Here is a 17687-nt window from a genome sequence, read left to right as displayed (position 1 = left end):
GAAGGGAATTTCAGAGGATCTCACAAGAGAAGCCTATATATTTATATATACACGCACAAGAGTGGAAATAGTGGTTGATTTTGTTCACCTCCTTAGCCCAGGTAGGTTTAGGCCTGTTTAGAATAAACAGTACAATCTAATTCTCCCACCTCATCACAAAAGCAGATTTGGGGAAAGATTTGGATTGCATGGTTTGATAACTGCCATTGGGCGTAATGGGGATCTGACTTTCAGAGCATTCAGAAAATATGGTGCAAATCAAAGAGTCAAAAGAGACATTCACCCCATTAAGTTTGAGCATTTTATGTGATTAATGGCCTGGAGATCTGTTAGGGATTGGCCATTGTGTCAGAGGTGAAACCTTGGGTCAGAAAGGGGGAAGGCCGTTATGTTTTTTCTAGTCCTTTTGATGGACAGCTCTGTGACCAGCAACTTCTGATTCTGAGCTTCTGGTCAGTCTGAAACCTGTGCTGGTTAATCACTGGTGGTAGCATTTAATGTAAGTAATGAATGGCTATGTTTCAAGCATCAACTTTGTGTAGAGGGTAGAAGCATTTTTATCACAATTTCAAAGCTTGTTTTCCTTTGAGTTGAGGTGTTTAAACTGATGAAGGATTCCAACCTATTCACAGTAATGAAAATATACATGTTCTTGGTGTACAAATGGAGGCTCAGGAAGAATTATAATCATTAAAACATAGTGTTTCCCATTTAAGAATGTTGTTGATTCCTGTGCACTATATAATTCTGCAAATCTCCTTATGGTTTTCTTTGTAGGCTGAAGACGTTACAAATCAACTTAAGGCCCAAGGCTCCATGATATCGACTGTAGCATGTGCCACTGTTCCCAAGATAACCATTATAATTGGAGGTTGCTATGGTGCTGAAAGTTTTCCTATGGTACATACTAGAAATGTCATTGTTTGCCCTTGTACCGTTGAAGATAATTATTGTTTGAAAGTCATTTTTTTGGGGGGAGTTGTTTTATCTTGTGGAAACACAGACATTTCACAATCTAATTAGTTTAATACGTTAATTCTGTTTCTACGTGATCAGATAGGGGCTAGAACCCCAGTAGCTCAGCTGATGTTAGGCATTGCATAATGTACAGCTCAACTGAACTATACTGAGCTATAGCTTCAATGCCTGATCTATATTCAGTTAGCTGCTCTTTGGTGAGGATAGGAATGATTGAGTTGACTTCAGTTGCCCAAAGCTAGGAGGGTAAAAATGAGCCCTTGCTCCCGATTTCTATTCAGTGACTCCTGCTGGAAAGTGTGCACATATTTATGTCAGGCAAAATGATTGGGCTTGCCTGTAATGCCTCTCTTTTGGTGGTCCAATACAGGGAAAGAACTTTCACTTCTGGGAAGAGTAACAATGAGGTGAAATTTCTGCCTGTTGTTCTTGTCCTACTATAACACATCCATTGTTCTGGATCAGAAATCACTGGTTTACAGGAAAAGGTCTAGCAGGATCCTGCAAACCAGTGAATTTTTTTTTAGAGGCAGATGGCCATATAAAGAGGTCAGTAGAGTCCCAAAGAAGAAATCAACATTCCCAGTATGCCGCTGACACCCAACTTTCCTTTCTAGCCCCAGTGCTACCTTACATCCAAAATAAAACTAGATGCTTATTCCTACTTGTGCTGGTTTTGTGCTTGTGAACCTGGTACCACTGGAACTGTACCACAGTACACAAGTAGTAGTGCCAGGCTGCTTACTTGCCACACCATGTAGTGATACATCCAGTGAATGTATTTGACACCATAATTTTCAGTTGTAACATTTTCAGACCTGCTGAGGTGAAGTCTCTTACTTTTTTTCCTGTTTTCTCACTAACCATGTTGCTCACCCTCCTCTCCTCTTGGCATCCTTATCTATTGAGCAATTCATAGAGTTAGCAGAGTTAGATTGGAGAGAGGGTAGTTGATGCAGCATATTGGAGTGCCAACACATGATGCCATAAGGTGATGAAATGTGCACTTACATGTGCAATCCCTCACTCTGATGAGATAATAATCTTATTCTTGTCAGTATGGGAAACACTGTCCACTGGACAGGCACCTGTATATAAAGAGAAAGAGACAGAGCTATAGGACGAACCCAGTTGAGCTGATGTGATGAACTTCCTGGTGGAGAGATCAGAACACCATTGGCGGTTGGCGGATGCAATTGCCAATTTGCTTTCTTGGCTAAATTTCTCATGCAGTCCAGGAAATGAAGAAAAAGTAGAGCTTTATTTTTCAATTTAAAGTACACAGTCAGCTTTTGACCATGCTTCCTGTAGTTGGGTCTCTTTTTATTTTCTGATTTTCTTCTGGGCAGGTTGGCCCTACACTTCTGCCAATGCGGCCTTTTGGTGAAGAGGTAAGACATGTAAGGTACTGCCCAGGTAGGATATCCCCAGTGGATTTTCCTTCCATCTTGAGGGTAGATCCATCAGCCTTTGACTGGCATTTTTCCACCGGTGCACCTCAAATTAGGAGGTTAAAATAGAAGCTACAATATTCATGTTATAATGACTGTAATGTGAAACAGTACTGTAGCAGCCATATACACTGGGATATTTTAAAAGGGCTTCCAAGTGCCTTGGCTAATTCTCATTGCTAAATATATTTACAGAAAATTTCCACTAGGATTCTCCCAATCTCCCACTGTAAATTCAATGGAAACCCAGGAGAAATGGTGTAAATGATCATCTATGCCAATTCTCTGGAGGTTCTGCTGAAACAGTTGACTGAGAGAATCCCTGCAGAAACTTCAGGTAATTATTTCAATGCTAAAAATTTCCCAATGTTATTGTATCTGCCTCAGGGTTCCACACTAAAGAAAGATCTTTTTGCTTTACAACTTCATTTGTGGCAACGTAACTTGAAGGTTAACAAATGGAAAGTTACAATTGAGAAAATGGTACTGGTGGTCATCAACTAATTGTTGCACATTATGTACACTTGGATACATGTGGATAATGTTTAAGTGAAGTTTATTTATGTTTCAGTGTGGTAGATCATTTGATCCGAACTTCCTTTTTCTATGGCCCAATGCCAGGATTGGACTAGTTGCTCCAAATTACTGCCCAGGGATCCAGGAAGCTGATGGAGAAATCCAAGACGAGGCACAACTGAAGATCATGAAAGAAACGTTAGTATTGTGCTGTTTGAGTAAAGAAAAAATTATTCCTTAGTCATCAAGAGGATGAAATTGCTGTGACTGGTAGTTATACTGGAAAGCTGATGTGAATAGAAAATAATTAAGTGTTACTTGTATGTAAATAACACATTGGGGCTAAATTTGCTAACCGTTGAAAACTGGTGGGGAATTGTGATATGCAATTAATCAGTAGCCATTGATTGCAATGTAGGCAGCACGCCACCTTCACACTGCCTGCTCATTCCAATGATTTCAGCATTCAGACAGGCCTAAGCTTGCTGCTGATTGGCTAAACCCTTTAGCAGGGAGCCAACATCGTGAGTGTCTAACATCACTCATAGCTAGCCAGGACCTCTGAAAAAGATCAGAGTCTGTGGCTGGAGCAGGTGAGTTGTTGTGTTGGAAGTGACTCTGACCTGGGAAGCATTGAATAACAGCACAAGGGAGATTATGTGCTCCACTGTTTCCAGATGCACTGGAGACCTTGGTGGAAAGGAAGAGAGATGTCCTGTATGCATAAGGGGAAAAGAGGTCCTCTAGGCACATGCGCAAAAGGCACAGATAACCATGGAGGTCAATGCTTGAAGTCGAACCCTGTGGACTTGGATGCATTACCATAAAAAGTGGTACTCACATAAGTGGTCAGTGGATGCATCTTCAAAAAACCATATTCTACCAGCTGCACCACTAGCCTCAGACAGTGTTCAATTCACCCATCATTCACCTCCAAAGTGTTGATCAATCAGGACTCACACCTAACATTCATACACTGCACTGCACCCTCACACACTTAGCCCTAATGCATGCCTCATAGAATCATTATTGCACAGAAGGAAGCCGTTCAGCCCATCAAACCATTCCAACTCAGTGTAGAGCACTCAAGTCAGTAAGTCAGTCCCATTCCCCTGCTCTATCCCCACAGCTTTGCAAGTTTATTGCTCTCAAGTACCCATCCAATTTCCTTTGAAATTATTAATCATCCATGCTTCCACCACTCTCGTAGGCAGCGAGTTCAAGATTATTACCATTCGCTGCCTACGCTTGGATGCACTGCCAACTATTCAACCATAACAGTCACATCACACAAACAGATTGTACAACACTCACGGATGCAATTCCCTCTCTTGTAGGACAAGGAGACGCACTACTAGAAACACAGGAGATAACTGGATGGGGGGCCAGGTACACCTGCAGGCCCAGATTTCCACAGAGGAGTTGGTGCTGGCTGTGATTGGTACAGCCATGACTAGAGGTGTAACTGAAACTATTGACAATACATAACCCTCCTTCTCACATCCCATTTCTCCCTCATCCCACACACCTTTCTGATTTAAAAGCTACAAGTAGTGTAATTGTGTACCTTTTACTACCCCTCCTTTCATCGCCACCTCCCGCAACCACATCACAACTTTATCTTAGTGTCTCTCTCAGTTAACCCAAGAAGTGCAGCCTGATCAGGCAGTGAAGGACACCAAGAAGATAGTGATGATGAAGACACACTGTCTCTTGATTTAACAATCGCAGCTACAACTCAGATACTGATACTGCATGTAATTTAAAAGATAACATCAAGGTGCAATCTGCACTTAATGATTCACCAAGGATGAGTGACTGGCTGCAAGGGCAGAAATCAAGGATAGCACAGATGTCAGCTCAGTGAAGAGCAGAGAACGTGGATAAGCACTTTGGTAGGCAGCCTACAGAAGGCTGATGGGCGTGCACAACAAAATGCTTAGTGCATTGGGAAGCCTGCCAGAAAGCCTGTGGTCAATGTCAAGAAACGTGGAAGAGCCCTTAGAGCTGGCAACATAAGAAATAATAACAGGAGTAGACCATATGGCCCACTGAGCCTGCTCCACCATTCAATAAAATCATGGCTGATCTTTGACTTCAACTCCACTTTTCCTCCAGCTCCTCAAATGGGACATGGGATTTTTTTACACAGCTTGGACCAAACCATCTTCAACGTAGAAGTGGTGGCTAGCTCCATGAGAACACTTGTTGACACAACCTAATGTAACATTAGGACCAATATCTCTGCTTCCATTGCAGCATAAGGAGCAACCACTCAACGTCTGAGTGTTGCAGTGGAAGCTCAGACTACTGTGATGAAAAGTCAGCTTGCTGCCATGCGAACAGACTTCTGTCATCATGGCTGTTGATTGCAGTAGCTAAAGGGGCTTGCAGACCTTCACAGCAGTCGAACAATCTGTCCTCCAGCAGATCACTTGGATTGCTGAGGCACTGCCTGAGGGAATGGCAGTGGCTCCATGGAGCATGAACCTGTTGTATTCTCTAAGTAAGAAGCACTTGTCCACTCACCCCTGCCATTCCACCGGTGCCCCTACTGCTACCTATCAGCCAGCCTGTGGTGTCATTTTGGAGCTAAACACTTCATCTAAAACCCACTTTTAACCTTGCACAGCTGAGCATACATTCAGCAGCAAGAAGGGTCCCTACTAACACTATTTAAAGTGATCATCAACTACTTACAGGCTAGATGCTGGTTGTTTTCTTCTGGCTGTTGCTACAATTGTAGAAGTGTTTTGTTTCTGAAGCCTACAGGGGGTGGTGTGGCACTTGCCTATAGGATTTTGTCCTGACTTTAAGAATTCTGCAAAGACTACTTGCCCCCAGACATGGATGCAGTAGTATGCATTTCCTTGGCCTATAGCATATCTAGGAGAATGAGCAGAGGTGACACAGAGCAGGACAAGCTACTGTATGAAGGAGGACATGGATGGGGAGAAGGACTCTCAGCAGGAGGCCAACTACACCCAGGGTGTTCAGGGGGCAATTCTCCTACCTGGAGCTCAACAAGGAACAGTCCGACATTTCTACTTCACTAAGGACATCTTCACTGAAATCTTCCACCTGCTGCAACCATAACTGCAGCTTCAGATCAGGGCGAGGAGGCCATTGCCAGTGACTGTGGCCATGAAATTTTATGCATCGGGCTCCTTCTAGGCTGGAGCAGAACTGTTGTAGAGGGAGACCATTGAGACTCAGTATATCAAGAATGAATACATCTCATTCTCTTTTGCCAGTGAAAAGCAGGCAGAGCAAGCATGTGACTTCATGGGGATTGTAGGCTTCCCCGCAGTGAAGGTGTCGTTGACGGTGTGTGTGACACTTTGTGGACACTGCATATCAGTTCTGAGATTTTTGTAGCTGAAAGGAATTCTACTCCCTCAATGGCCGGCCAACAGATGTGTGACACACTGAGTATCATGCAGGTCACATTGCACACTAATACCCTTGTGTATTCCCTTGCTGCCTGTCTTTTATGCACCTTTGCCTGTCCTAGTGCTCTTATGAATTGTCATCCCAGTGTCTGCTGCATGGCTGGTGGAAAACTACTGACTTTTAGTAAGGCCCAGATTCAGACTGCGCCATCTAGGTATGGGTGGCAGCAGCCTGAGTTGATTTGCTGACAGGCAACAGCAAGGGCACTGGCAGATGGAAGGTGGGAGGACAACAGGTTTGTACTCCCCTAGGTGGCACCGCAGCAACCCTAGCAATGCATTGGAGGATGGATTGCTGTGATACACTGCAAGCCCCTTTGAAAACTGGCATTCACAGCTAGGCTGGCAGCAGTCTGAGCTTGCATGGCAGTAAGATTAGCTTGCAAGACTTCAGTCTGGCCTTCCATGACAGTACCCCCACATTGGTTGGCTTCTGCTTGTGCTGCAATGAAATCTGAGACATCAGCCATCAGATGCTGCATCATGGTTGGGTCTACAAGCATACTAATGAAGTTGACCACCACTTCCAAGCTATGCACAAACTCCTGTGCCAAGTTGATCCGGAGTCCTCCATGCCCCCTGACATTGACCACAGGATTTCTGGCAGCCTTCCCTATGCACCAAGCATTTCATTGTGCATACCCATCAAAGTTTTTCTGTAGGCCACCCCATCAAAGTCCTTTTCTGAATCTTCTGCACCGCAGCAGCACAGCTGTGCAACCTCATTTGTTGGCACCTGTGATACCCTTGCCCCTGACCTGGCTGCAGGCCACTCTCACCACATGCATATCCCACCTCTTGAGCTATCCTCTGAAGAATGCACAGTGTCAATATGAGCTGGTGGCTGCAAGTGTGAAAGCAAGTGAATATTTCTTCTTCTTCAGAGTAGTGGTGCAGTTGATGGGATTTGGGATTTGAAGATACATTCACTGACCTTGACCACTTGACCTTGTGTGAGGCCATTGATCTTGCACAAAACATCCCAATTTTCGGGGCTTGATTCCTGGCATTGACCCCTGATTCAAATTTGCAAAGTTTGTCTGCAGGGTTTCCACTTTCCTGGTCAACAATCCTGGAACTCCCTAACAACACTGTGGGTGTACCTACACCGCATGGACTGCAGCAGTTCAAGAAGGCAGTTCACCACCACCTTCTCAAGGGCAATTAGGGATGGGCAGTAAATGCTGGCCCAGCCAGTGACACCCGCATCCCGTGAGCGAATAATGAATAAAGAAAAATAAATAAATAGAGACATAGAGTATAAAAGCCAGGAGGCTATGCTAAACCTATATAAAACATTATTCTGGCCCCAATTGGAGTATTATGTCCTGTTTGAGGCACCACACTTTAGGAAGGATGTGAAGGCTTTGGAGAGGAAAGAAATTTAGTCGACTATTTCCAGGGATGAGGGATTGCACTTGTGTGAATAGACTGGAGAAGCTGGGTTGTTCTACTCCTTAGACCAGAGGCTGCAAAGAGGATATTTGATAGAATTGTTTAAAATCACGAAGGATTTAGATAAATAAAGAAAAAGTTTCCAGTAGCTGACAATAACCAGAGGGTGCAGATTTAAGGTGATTGGTAAAGAAACCAGAGGTGACATGAAGAAAAAACCTTTTTATGCAATGAGAGATAAGGATTTGGAATGCATTGCTTGCTAGGATGATGGATACATATTAAATAGTAGCTTTCAAAAGGAAATTAGATACACAATTGAAGGAGAAAAAATTGCAGGGATATGGGAAAGAAGTGTGAGTGTGGCACTTTGGAAGAGACAGCACTGATTTGGCCTAAATGGCCTACTATATTTTAATATTTTATTATTACTGTGCTCTTACCATTGATATAGTTGATCAACTAGCACCGTACAGAGCAGTGATAAAACAGGAGGCCCAACCGTGTCTATTACAGCTGGTCACTGGATAAACTTACTAATTCATCAAGGGAACCTAATTTTTTTATCCTAAAGCTAACATCAGGAGTTAATTGCCAGTTTATTGATAAATTCTTTATGAATGTGTCAAACAAAAAATGGTTCATTAGGTTTACACAATGTCAGTGGAACCTGAAAATTTATTGATGAATTCAATTTGTCAATACATTTTGTCATCAAAAACAATAGCAGACAGATTTCACAATTACATGTAAACAAACTAGTCTTACAATTTTAATATTAGTCAACTAAATTTAATGCGATCAACAAGCCTTATTTTAGTTTCATGTAAATAGTTTTAATTACTGAACTACGAGGAATATCTGTTAGTTGCAAGTTAATAGAAAAAAGAAAGATATAATCTTCTGTTGCGTTTATACATTTTAGAAATAGTAGTTCAACCCTCAATAGATGCGATAAAAATATTCCCTCTGCACTGTGCTCAAACTAATATAGAAACTCCTGATTTAAATGCTTGTGCAGTTATAAACCAAAACCTTTTTCTCTTTAGGCTGGCGAAAGAGAGCTCTGCTTTTCATTCCTCTTCCAGGGTTTGGGATGACGGTGTAATACTGCCTAAGGACACTCGGATGGTAAACTCACATTTCAATTCGCTGTAGTTTGCATTACATTTGTCCAGTTAAGTTTTTATTTCTTGAATATTGCTGAAAAAGGACATGTTGTCGAAGCTTTTCGTTTTGCACTCATCAGGACAATTTGCAAAAATGCCAAATATAAAGGGAACCACAATTTATACTTCATGAGAAGTACTACCAAATGACTATTTTTATTTCTTAATGATTTTTCCCCAGTTCTTTCCCTTCTATTCCTGATACATTTCCATGGGTGCTAGGATCCTCTGTATATCTCATCCTAGAAGTAATTTTTTACTGTGGCTATATTTGTAAGTACCAAGTAATAAAATGGGGTACAGTCCTCATATATAACAGTTTCCAAAGGCCAAAAGATGCCTGGTTAATAATTCCTGATCTCGAATCTGTTCCTATGAGTCTTTATTAAGATAGTGTCTGCTGAGATGCTTTCCTTTAGAGACCATTTTTCTAAACTGAATTTTTTCATTCTAATGTAACTTCATCCATGTCACAGATGTAAAAATATACATCAGTGAACTGGAGTAAATCTCTTTTTGTGCTCTCTTTTTGGGAAGAAATCAATGTGGAATTTTACAAAATGTGTACTGACTTTGTTTCCTCCTCTATTCTGAAGGCACTGAGTTATGCTTGGGTATGATTCCATGGGTACTAGCAGCCTTCCTGCATACAAATAGCCATTCATTATATGTCAGCCAAGATAGAGCAAGTCATCAAGTTATTCAACCATGAGAAGTATCAAAGTTGAGTCTGATCCTCTTGCCTAACACCCATATGTGCACTTACTCAGGAGCTGATTTTTTTCCCCCTGCCTTATTCAGAAGCAGTGGGAGCCATTTGTAGCAATATTGCTCTTCTTTTGTTTCAATCAGTGGCTGTCAAACTGGCACCAGACTTTCCGTGCAGTCCAACATGCACAACCATCCTTACAGGTGGGCGATGTGGGTGACTGCCCAGAGTGCTGTGGTCAAGAAAATGTGAATGAGCAGAGGTTGGAGGCATGTTCTGTTCCCTGGAGCTCCTACTTTGTCCCTGCTCCTCTAGTGCTCTCCCCAAGCACTATACCCTCTGTGTTGCTGCTTTCTGCATGCTCCAGCTCTCTCCATGCTCCTGCTCTCTGCATGCTCATTTCCCTTTGCAGCTTTCTGCTTTCTCTGTTCTCTGCTCTCAGTAGTCCTGCTGCTCTCCCTTTGCTCCTAGTGCTTTCTCCCTGCTTTGCACTCTCCATACTCTGCCCTCCCGCCCTCTCCAGGCTTTGTTTTCTCATGCGCCTGCTCTGACTGTGCTGTGCTTCCCCAGTGACCTTGATCCCCTAATGTTCTCTCCATGCTCTGCTCTCTCTGTGCTTCTGCCAAGGATAGACAAACTCTGTAGTGAGAAACTGGCACATCCATCTCTCAGATATCTGTAAGATCATACCTGCTTTCTTAAAAGCATTATTAAAATACTCTTTGCATGCAGCACTCTTGTATTATAAGTGTTGTATAGCATTATAATTTAGTTTTGTGGGGCTCTGTGATTACATGTCCATTTGAAAAGGGTTCCTTCATTCAAACAAGTTTTGAGAACCACTGTTTAGATCAACTATCTGTGCTCAGAACAGAGCTTTAACTTGATTTTTACTGGACTATATGAATTAGCATCATCCAGGGTAAAGGCCCACCCATTTAGGCATTGAGTGAGAGTCCTAGTTCACTCATGTTTCATAGATGCAAAATGAATAAGATGTTTAAAAAGGAAACAAATAAGCACTGAGATGTGCCCCCCCACCCTGCCAAAAAAAAATGGTTCCAGATTCTTACTTTTCTCTCCTGATTATGACTTTGATATTTCTGCTGACTTTCTCCACAACCATATTGCTTCCACCTTTGAATTCCACATCCCCTTAAGATCCTGCCTTCACTGTTCTTCTACTTTCCGTGGCAAGACAGCTATTCCCACAGTCTCAAATCCAAAAGTTGTAAGTTTAAATACACATGATGATTGACTGGTTTGGTGACTGCATGCCCTCTCTTTCTCCATAGTCAAATTGTTTACTATTTTAGTGCTATCATGGAGAGCAGAAACAATTCCAAATTCCTTTTCTCCATTGTAAATTGCTTCCTCCTTCCCCCTCTACAATCCATCTTCACCTGGGACTCAATAGACTTTTTGCCAAAATAGAAATCATTTGCAAAGCTGCCTTTTCTCAGTCTCCCTCAACTCCCATCTCAGCCTAATCTTCCTCAAGAATTGCATTCTTGACATGACTGTACATTAAATCCCATGCCATAGATTTTTTTGTGAGTTTTTGCTTTCTGTGTCTTCTTTGTTTCTGGTGAACCCTATTCTCCTTTTCCTTTTTCAATAAGAGATGCAATGATCTGAAAACTTCATTCTATTCACTTGTCAGTGCTCAGGTGATGCTTCAAAATCTTGGTCTTCATTCAGCTGCACAGGACTAGTTCTACATGGAGTTCAGGATTTACTTTTTGAACACCCACAGGAGTGCTGAATCTGATGTAGATCATGTGTCATAGCACTTGTCAGATGTTGTGTATTTCCTGCATTGGCAGATTTTTCGTTTTAACTCTAGTTAAATAATACATGGTTTTTTAGATATTGCATATATTTGAAAAAAGAATATCGCAAAGCCTAGACTCCAATTGCAGGACACTGCCAATTTTGACAGGAGTAGTTTCTTAACTAAATAACCAAATAGAGAGCTTCAAAACAAATGTAAAAATGTGTTGGTGAGCATTGAATCTAACTGTGAGCTGTCTGTATATTCCAGGTAATAGGTCAGTGTTTAAATATCATCAAACAGAAACCTCGGCTTCATTCACAACCAGAAAGACATTCTGTTCTGAGAATGTAAACTCAGAAATTGGTGCAATCTATCAACTCAACCTCTAAATTTAAGCAGCTGCTGTAAAAAGAACAAAAAGAATGGACTCAAAATTTATTCAAATCATCTTGATCTACAGAGTTTCTGTTTCTCTACTGGGAAAGATGTGCCTGACTTGCAGCAACAACTGAAGTACTGGGTAGTCCAAACTATTCAAGGTTTCAGTATTGGGGAATGGAGTCATGTTTAACTTTCATGATGGCAGTGATTGGTGCAAATGGAATTCTCGCCTAAGAGGTGTCAGCTGTGGCTCAGTTCATAGCACCCTCACCTTTGAGTCAGAAGGTTGTGGGTTCATGTCCCACTCCAGGACTTTGAACAAAAAAAAAGTCAAGAACTGTGAATGTACTCGAAAGAGTTACCATAATGTCAGGTAGACCACAACTGCAATCAGCTGCAACACATTTGCATTAACAATAAGTGCTAATTCCAACCTCAAAAGAACAGCTCCTGCTGCACGGTGTGATCTAAATGAAGAAACCTTCAATAATCTGAGCGAGTTTAAACCCGAGGACAGTGGAATAACCCCAGTTTATAAATTGTCAGTCTGAATGTCTTCAAGCATTTGCCAAATGTTTCTCATCTCTGTTTATTCGTTTAATTATTTGTAATGATGCTGCAAACGTTGGAGATTCTAAAGCAAAAGTAATTGATATCACTGCCCTAGTAAAGTGCCTTACCAAGTATTCTAGGACAGATTTGAAGTAACCCTGCATTTTTCAATGCAAAAGTGAAAAGTCACTCTAGAATATTCACCATTAAGTTACTTCTTCCGTTATGGTTCAAAGCATGAAGAGCATTGAACTGAATAAGAAAGGAATTCTCAATGCCAGATCACATGATAGGCCATTATTCCCCTAAAAGATGAGTTGCTAATGCATTAATCATGTTATTTCCCCCATCCAATTGTCTCCCATTCTCTATTGAGGGCACTGTCTCAGAGTACCATTCCATGGCTGCTGTTATTCACACAACCTGGCTATTCTTTTTGAATTCATATTCTGAACATGGATAATCCATTCTTAGTTGCACTGACAACCCAGTGGCTTGTTAGGCCACTGCAGAGGGCATTAAGAGTCAATCGTGTAATGTAGGATTGGAGTCACATGTAGATCATACTGCATACTGTGGGATAATAGGTTCCTTCTTTGAACAATATTAGTGCATCAGTTGGGATTTTATGACAATCTGGAAATTTTCATGGTCACTTTTCCTAACGGCATCCCACTAAAATATCAGATATATTTAATTCAGTTTCACAACTTGCCACGGTAGAATTTGAATTCACTTCCTCTGGGTTGATACCACAAGCCCACTATGATATCCCTTATGTGTGATTCACAGTTGAATAGACAGCCAACACTCACTTGTCAGGTTCACAATTATAGAATGACAACATGGATGAAATACTGAAGGGTATCCAGCACATCTGGAAGGAAACGTCAGCCCAAGAGGAAAAAATTGTGTAGAAATAATTGTAAACATAACATAGTGAATCTTGTCCTAGTTAGTCACTTCTATATTGTTGTTGTCTCAGTCTGGAAATGCTGCTTAATTGCTAATTTTGCATCTTGTTTTCACTTTTGTGCAATATGGAATATTTGTTTTTGCTGAATTACTGCATGTACTGTCACTGAATGAAAATAAAGATCTTTAGCCTCATATTATGAGATATGAAAGAGCACTTATCTAAGTAAATAAGGTACATCAGTATTATGACAACAGAATGGCTTATGACAACAGAAATTAAAGCATCATTAAATACGTACATTGTGTGGGATGTGGATTTTTTTGAGATACACTACTGGCAGAAACTTCATGAGAGGCTAAAAAGAAAGTTGACCTGTTGGCAGGGCTACTTCAGCAACTATTTGAAACCACTATTGGCAGAGGTGTGGGAGCAGGTCACTTTCCTAACTTTGAATTTTGAATGTCATGGGAAACCAACAATTGCAGGGGAAATAAAGGCCATTTGAAACAACGCAATCAAAAACAGGCAGAAGTATGTGCTATACATAATCGATCAATGCGTAATAGATTGTGTGAGGTGCCTATTGAACATACTATTTGGCACATAGCATACACCAGTGCAATTCATAAAAAAATTTGGGCCTTGATTTATGGTGAAAAAATTATGAAAGGCATGGAAACTTTGTACCCATTTGCAGATTAAAATTTCCTTGATTTTGTAATTATGCAAAATCAAGTTGATGGCAAGCTTGTCTGTTCAGCTAAATCTAGCTTTATGTTTTCTAGGGCTCCTTTACACCTATTATGGACCAACTTATTTTCTCTATGCTCTGTAGCAAAGTATCTTGTGTCGCCAACTTCTCATATCCTGTAAAATCTCAAGTTATTATCCACTGATGTTATGTAGCAGAAGATTTCAAACATTAATCCAATTTTATAATTCAAATGACAGAGGCTATTGAGTTAAATATCACCTAAACCACTCAATTGTGCTTTGCTTCTAAATTATAATGTATTACCATCTTTATCTTCTAGAACCAAATCACACTAAGGTATAATCATTTCTTGTGCAAGGTGGCTTTGTGACATTGTTCAGATGTAATTTTGGTAACCGATAATGAAGTTCCAAGTCTTCACTCAATGATAGTGGGTAGCAGAAGATTACTAGCAATAATCCAATCTCATGGTTCAAATGGCATAGGTATCTCTTATTTATCCTTCACGGTAGTGTTAGTTCCTCAAATTGAGTGGACCTATATACCCTAATACTAACTTCTTGTCAAGATCAGTAAATCCAAGTGTGGACTAAAAACTAATTTACAGGATTGAATGATCATTAAATACTGAAAGTAAGCATCTTTTAAAAACATTTGCATTAGGTACATAGTGTAATGACAACAATTTACAGGCAGTTGAGGTATAAAAGGACTACAGATTTTTTTATTTTGGATTGTGCATTATAGGTTATAGGTCTACTCCCATCATCTGTAATCCACAGCACACTAAAGCACAGTTTTGTTGTGTCATACATTCTCTCCCTTTCTTCCCCTCCCCTAAAGGCATTAATATTTACTCAGGGGCAACAATTACATAGCTACTAGCAGAGGGCTATTCTTAATGTTTATCTGTGGAACCTGAGCAAAAAAAAAGCTATCAAATCAGGGTTGTCATATCTCCTCCGAATCATGTGTTCAACTAATATCCATGCATATACTTTTTCACTCACTAGCTAGCAATCAGAAAAGGAACCCCAGTTGGTTCTTTCCCCTAAATCAGGATCAATGAGGTGAATTGTAGCATTCCATGTATTCTCGTGGCTGGCGTGCACTAAAATTTAAATGTTATTTACTGGCATTTAAAGAATACAATTGAATGGATACAAGATATTAATTTTGTTTAAATTCTTACCAAGTATTCTTGATTAAGCTCATTACTAGCATCAATAGATTTAAAGGTGTTCATTCTCAAGATAAAATCTGAAAAATAATCCTGTATTCTGAACTTTATTTCATTTGCTTAGCTTTCTCACTTAAACGAAAGTCACGCTTTCAACAGATTTATTTTTAAGACAAAAAAAGTATCATCTTTTGTAAAGCCTCTTAAGAGTGCTGGGCCTTATGCAAGGAATAATTGTCCACCAAATTACAAAACAAGCAGCATTGTTCACCAATATAATAATACACACAAAAATGTAGGTCAGTAGAAACCAGCAGTACACCATCAGCATAAGAAGAGCCTAAACTTGATGATGTGCATCAATTAAAACTCTATACATAGTCAAAGGTCATTGGGCTCTTAATCAAAGCTGTATTTAGTAGAAATGTTTTTCTGGCACACTTCCGAGTTCCTAAAATCACATGCTTACTGTGTTTCTTTCATGCATTTATCCTCCTGACCTTTATCATTGAATGTACTGTTCACATTTATCCTCTTTGCAGAAAAAATGTTTCAACAACTGCCTTGTATTTATTTAATGCCTTTAGTGTAGAAAAACTTCCCAAGGTACTTCAATGAGGAAAGAAATGAACACTGCACAAAGGTATAGTTGAATTTGTAGATTCTGAGAAGGTATTGAAAAGCGGAAAGAGGGGAAGTGAGGGGTTTAGGGAGAGACTTCCACAAACCAGGGTCAAGGCGAGGGGGAATAGTGCAGCATGGCTGTAGCCATAGAATTTGATGATTTTGACCAGAATGGGATGGGGTAGAAACCAGACTGATGGGATTCAAGTAGGGAATTGAATGGAAGGGGTGAAGGCAGGAGAAAATGAGCAGGAAATAGTTTACATTGCCAATGAGCGCAATGGCAAGAGAAGGTAACAGCATTCAGGAAGGCAGTGGGGAAGGGGTCAAGGGTGCAGGAGGTGTCTCATTCTGGTAAAAATCATCAAATTCTATGGCTGCAGCCATTCTGCATTATTCCTCCTTCCCTGATTCACTGCTGTGAAGCATTTAACAAGGTTGATCATATCACCTCCCTCTATCTTTGCTCCTCAATGCAAGTGTTGTACTTAGCAATGGTAGCGGAGATGATAAGAAAGAAAGCATGATAAGGGGTCATGGTGAGGGCTTGGGGACAGGAAGCTCGTTGAAGAAGAGGTGGCAGAAGGACAGATTTTGGATATTTAAAAAAATCCAATAGTTCCTTGTACTTAGTAATAGAGCTGAGGGTGAAATGGGCATGTTTCATGTTTACACTTCCCTAAACTACTATATTATAGTCAATACGGTAATAAACATCACAGAGTCTATTTACATCTGCTCAAGAAGTGGAAACCATGGCACATTAGTATAAATGGAATTAGACCTATTTCTAATATTTCTGTTCCATTTTTGCACCCGCAGAGCTTCCTGTCCCTGTAGGTGGATTGTGAAAATCAGGGGTGAATCTCAGCTAGGTAGTAATTCATCATATATGAGCCTCAGTGAAAGTTGACAGGGTACTGATGTAAGCCAATGCATTATTTACCTTTGTATTGTATTAATCACTTTCAATCATGTAACCATGCTTTTATTTCTTTTATATTCATGAGTATAAGCTGGTCGTGGAGGAGTCCTGTGGGCAGAATTTATCTCTGGTGCTGAGGACATTGGGATGAAGGGACAAGAATTCTGACCAAAGACGTTGCTGAGGCTCATATTGAACTTTTTCAAAAATAAAGGCAGTTTCAACTAAACAGACACTCACACACACACAGGGCAGGATTTTACACGTTGGCGAGTGGAGGCGGGGCCTGCTCGCTGACGCGTAAAATGACGCGTGGTGACGTCGGGCGGAACTCCCAACATCACCGCCCCCCCATTTAAATTTTCAGGTAGCGGGGGTGCAGCAAAATCAGCTGCGTGTCCGCCGTCCTGTCAATGGCCAATTGAGGCCATTGACAGAGTCAATTAAGTAATTAAAGGACCTGCCTGTCCAACCTTAAGGTTGGCGGGCAGTCCAGGAGCCCCGGCGCAAATTAGAAAAAGCAGAAACCTCATCCACGGGTGGGATGAGGTTTCATGTAGGTTTTTTAAAATTTTATTAAAGTTTTTGTAAAAATTATGGACATGTCTCAACTCATGTGACAGTGTCACATGAGGGGGCATGTTAGGAAAATTTTATTTTTCTATTTTTAACTTTTTTACATTTAGAGCCGATCTCCCTGAGGCTGCACTTAGCCTCAGGGAGATAAGTGCACTCTTTCATATGATTCCCCCCCTTTGCCCGCACACGAAGCGCATAGTGCTTCTGTGCGGAAGTCACGCTGGGCGGGCCTTAATTGGCCCACCCACGTAAAATGGCCCCCGATCGGAAGCGTGCCTGTGCGCGCCCGCCCTTCAACTTTGCCCCCGACGGGGGGAAAATCCTGCCCACAGACATGTCAGGACATCTCCGAGGTGGTGGTTTGC

The 17687-nt window shown here is 41.0% G+C and overlaps 1 protein-coding gene across 1 annotated transcript in view; it reads left to right on the top strand.

The window, feature by feature from the left end:
* LOC144692427 (biotin-dependent 3-methylcrotonyl-coenzyme A carboxylase beta1 subunit) overlaps positions 1–13593 on the top strand; it is a 69488-nt gene extending 55895 nt beyond the window's left edge. The window contains exons 10-13 of the mRNA XM_078561261.1: positions 778–900; positions 3001–3143; positions 8842–8923; positions 11715–13593. Coding sequence (XP_078417387.1) covers positions 778–900; positions 3001–3143; positions 8842–8923; positions 11715–11798 — 432 coding nt within the window. The 3' untranslated portion in view covers positions 11799–13593. The remainder of the gene's footprint in view (positions 1–777; positions 901–3000; positions 3144–8841; positions 8924–11714) is intronic.
* The last annotated feature ends 4094 nt before the right edge of the window (positions 13594–17687 follow it).

Source organism: Cetorhinus maximus, chromosome 17, assembly GCF_964194155.1.
Source record: "Cetorhinus maximus chromosome 17, sCetMax3.hap1.1, whole genome shotgun sequence".
Taxonomy (NCBI): domain Eukaryota; kingdom Metazoa; phylum Chordata; class Chondrichthyes; order Lamniformes; family Cetorhinidae; genus Cetorhinus; species Cetorhinus maximus.
Note: the sequence above shows the minus strand (reverse complement) of the source record. Positions and strands in the feature narration are given on the sequence as shown.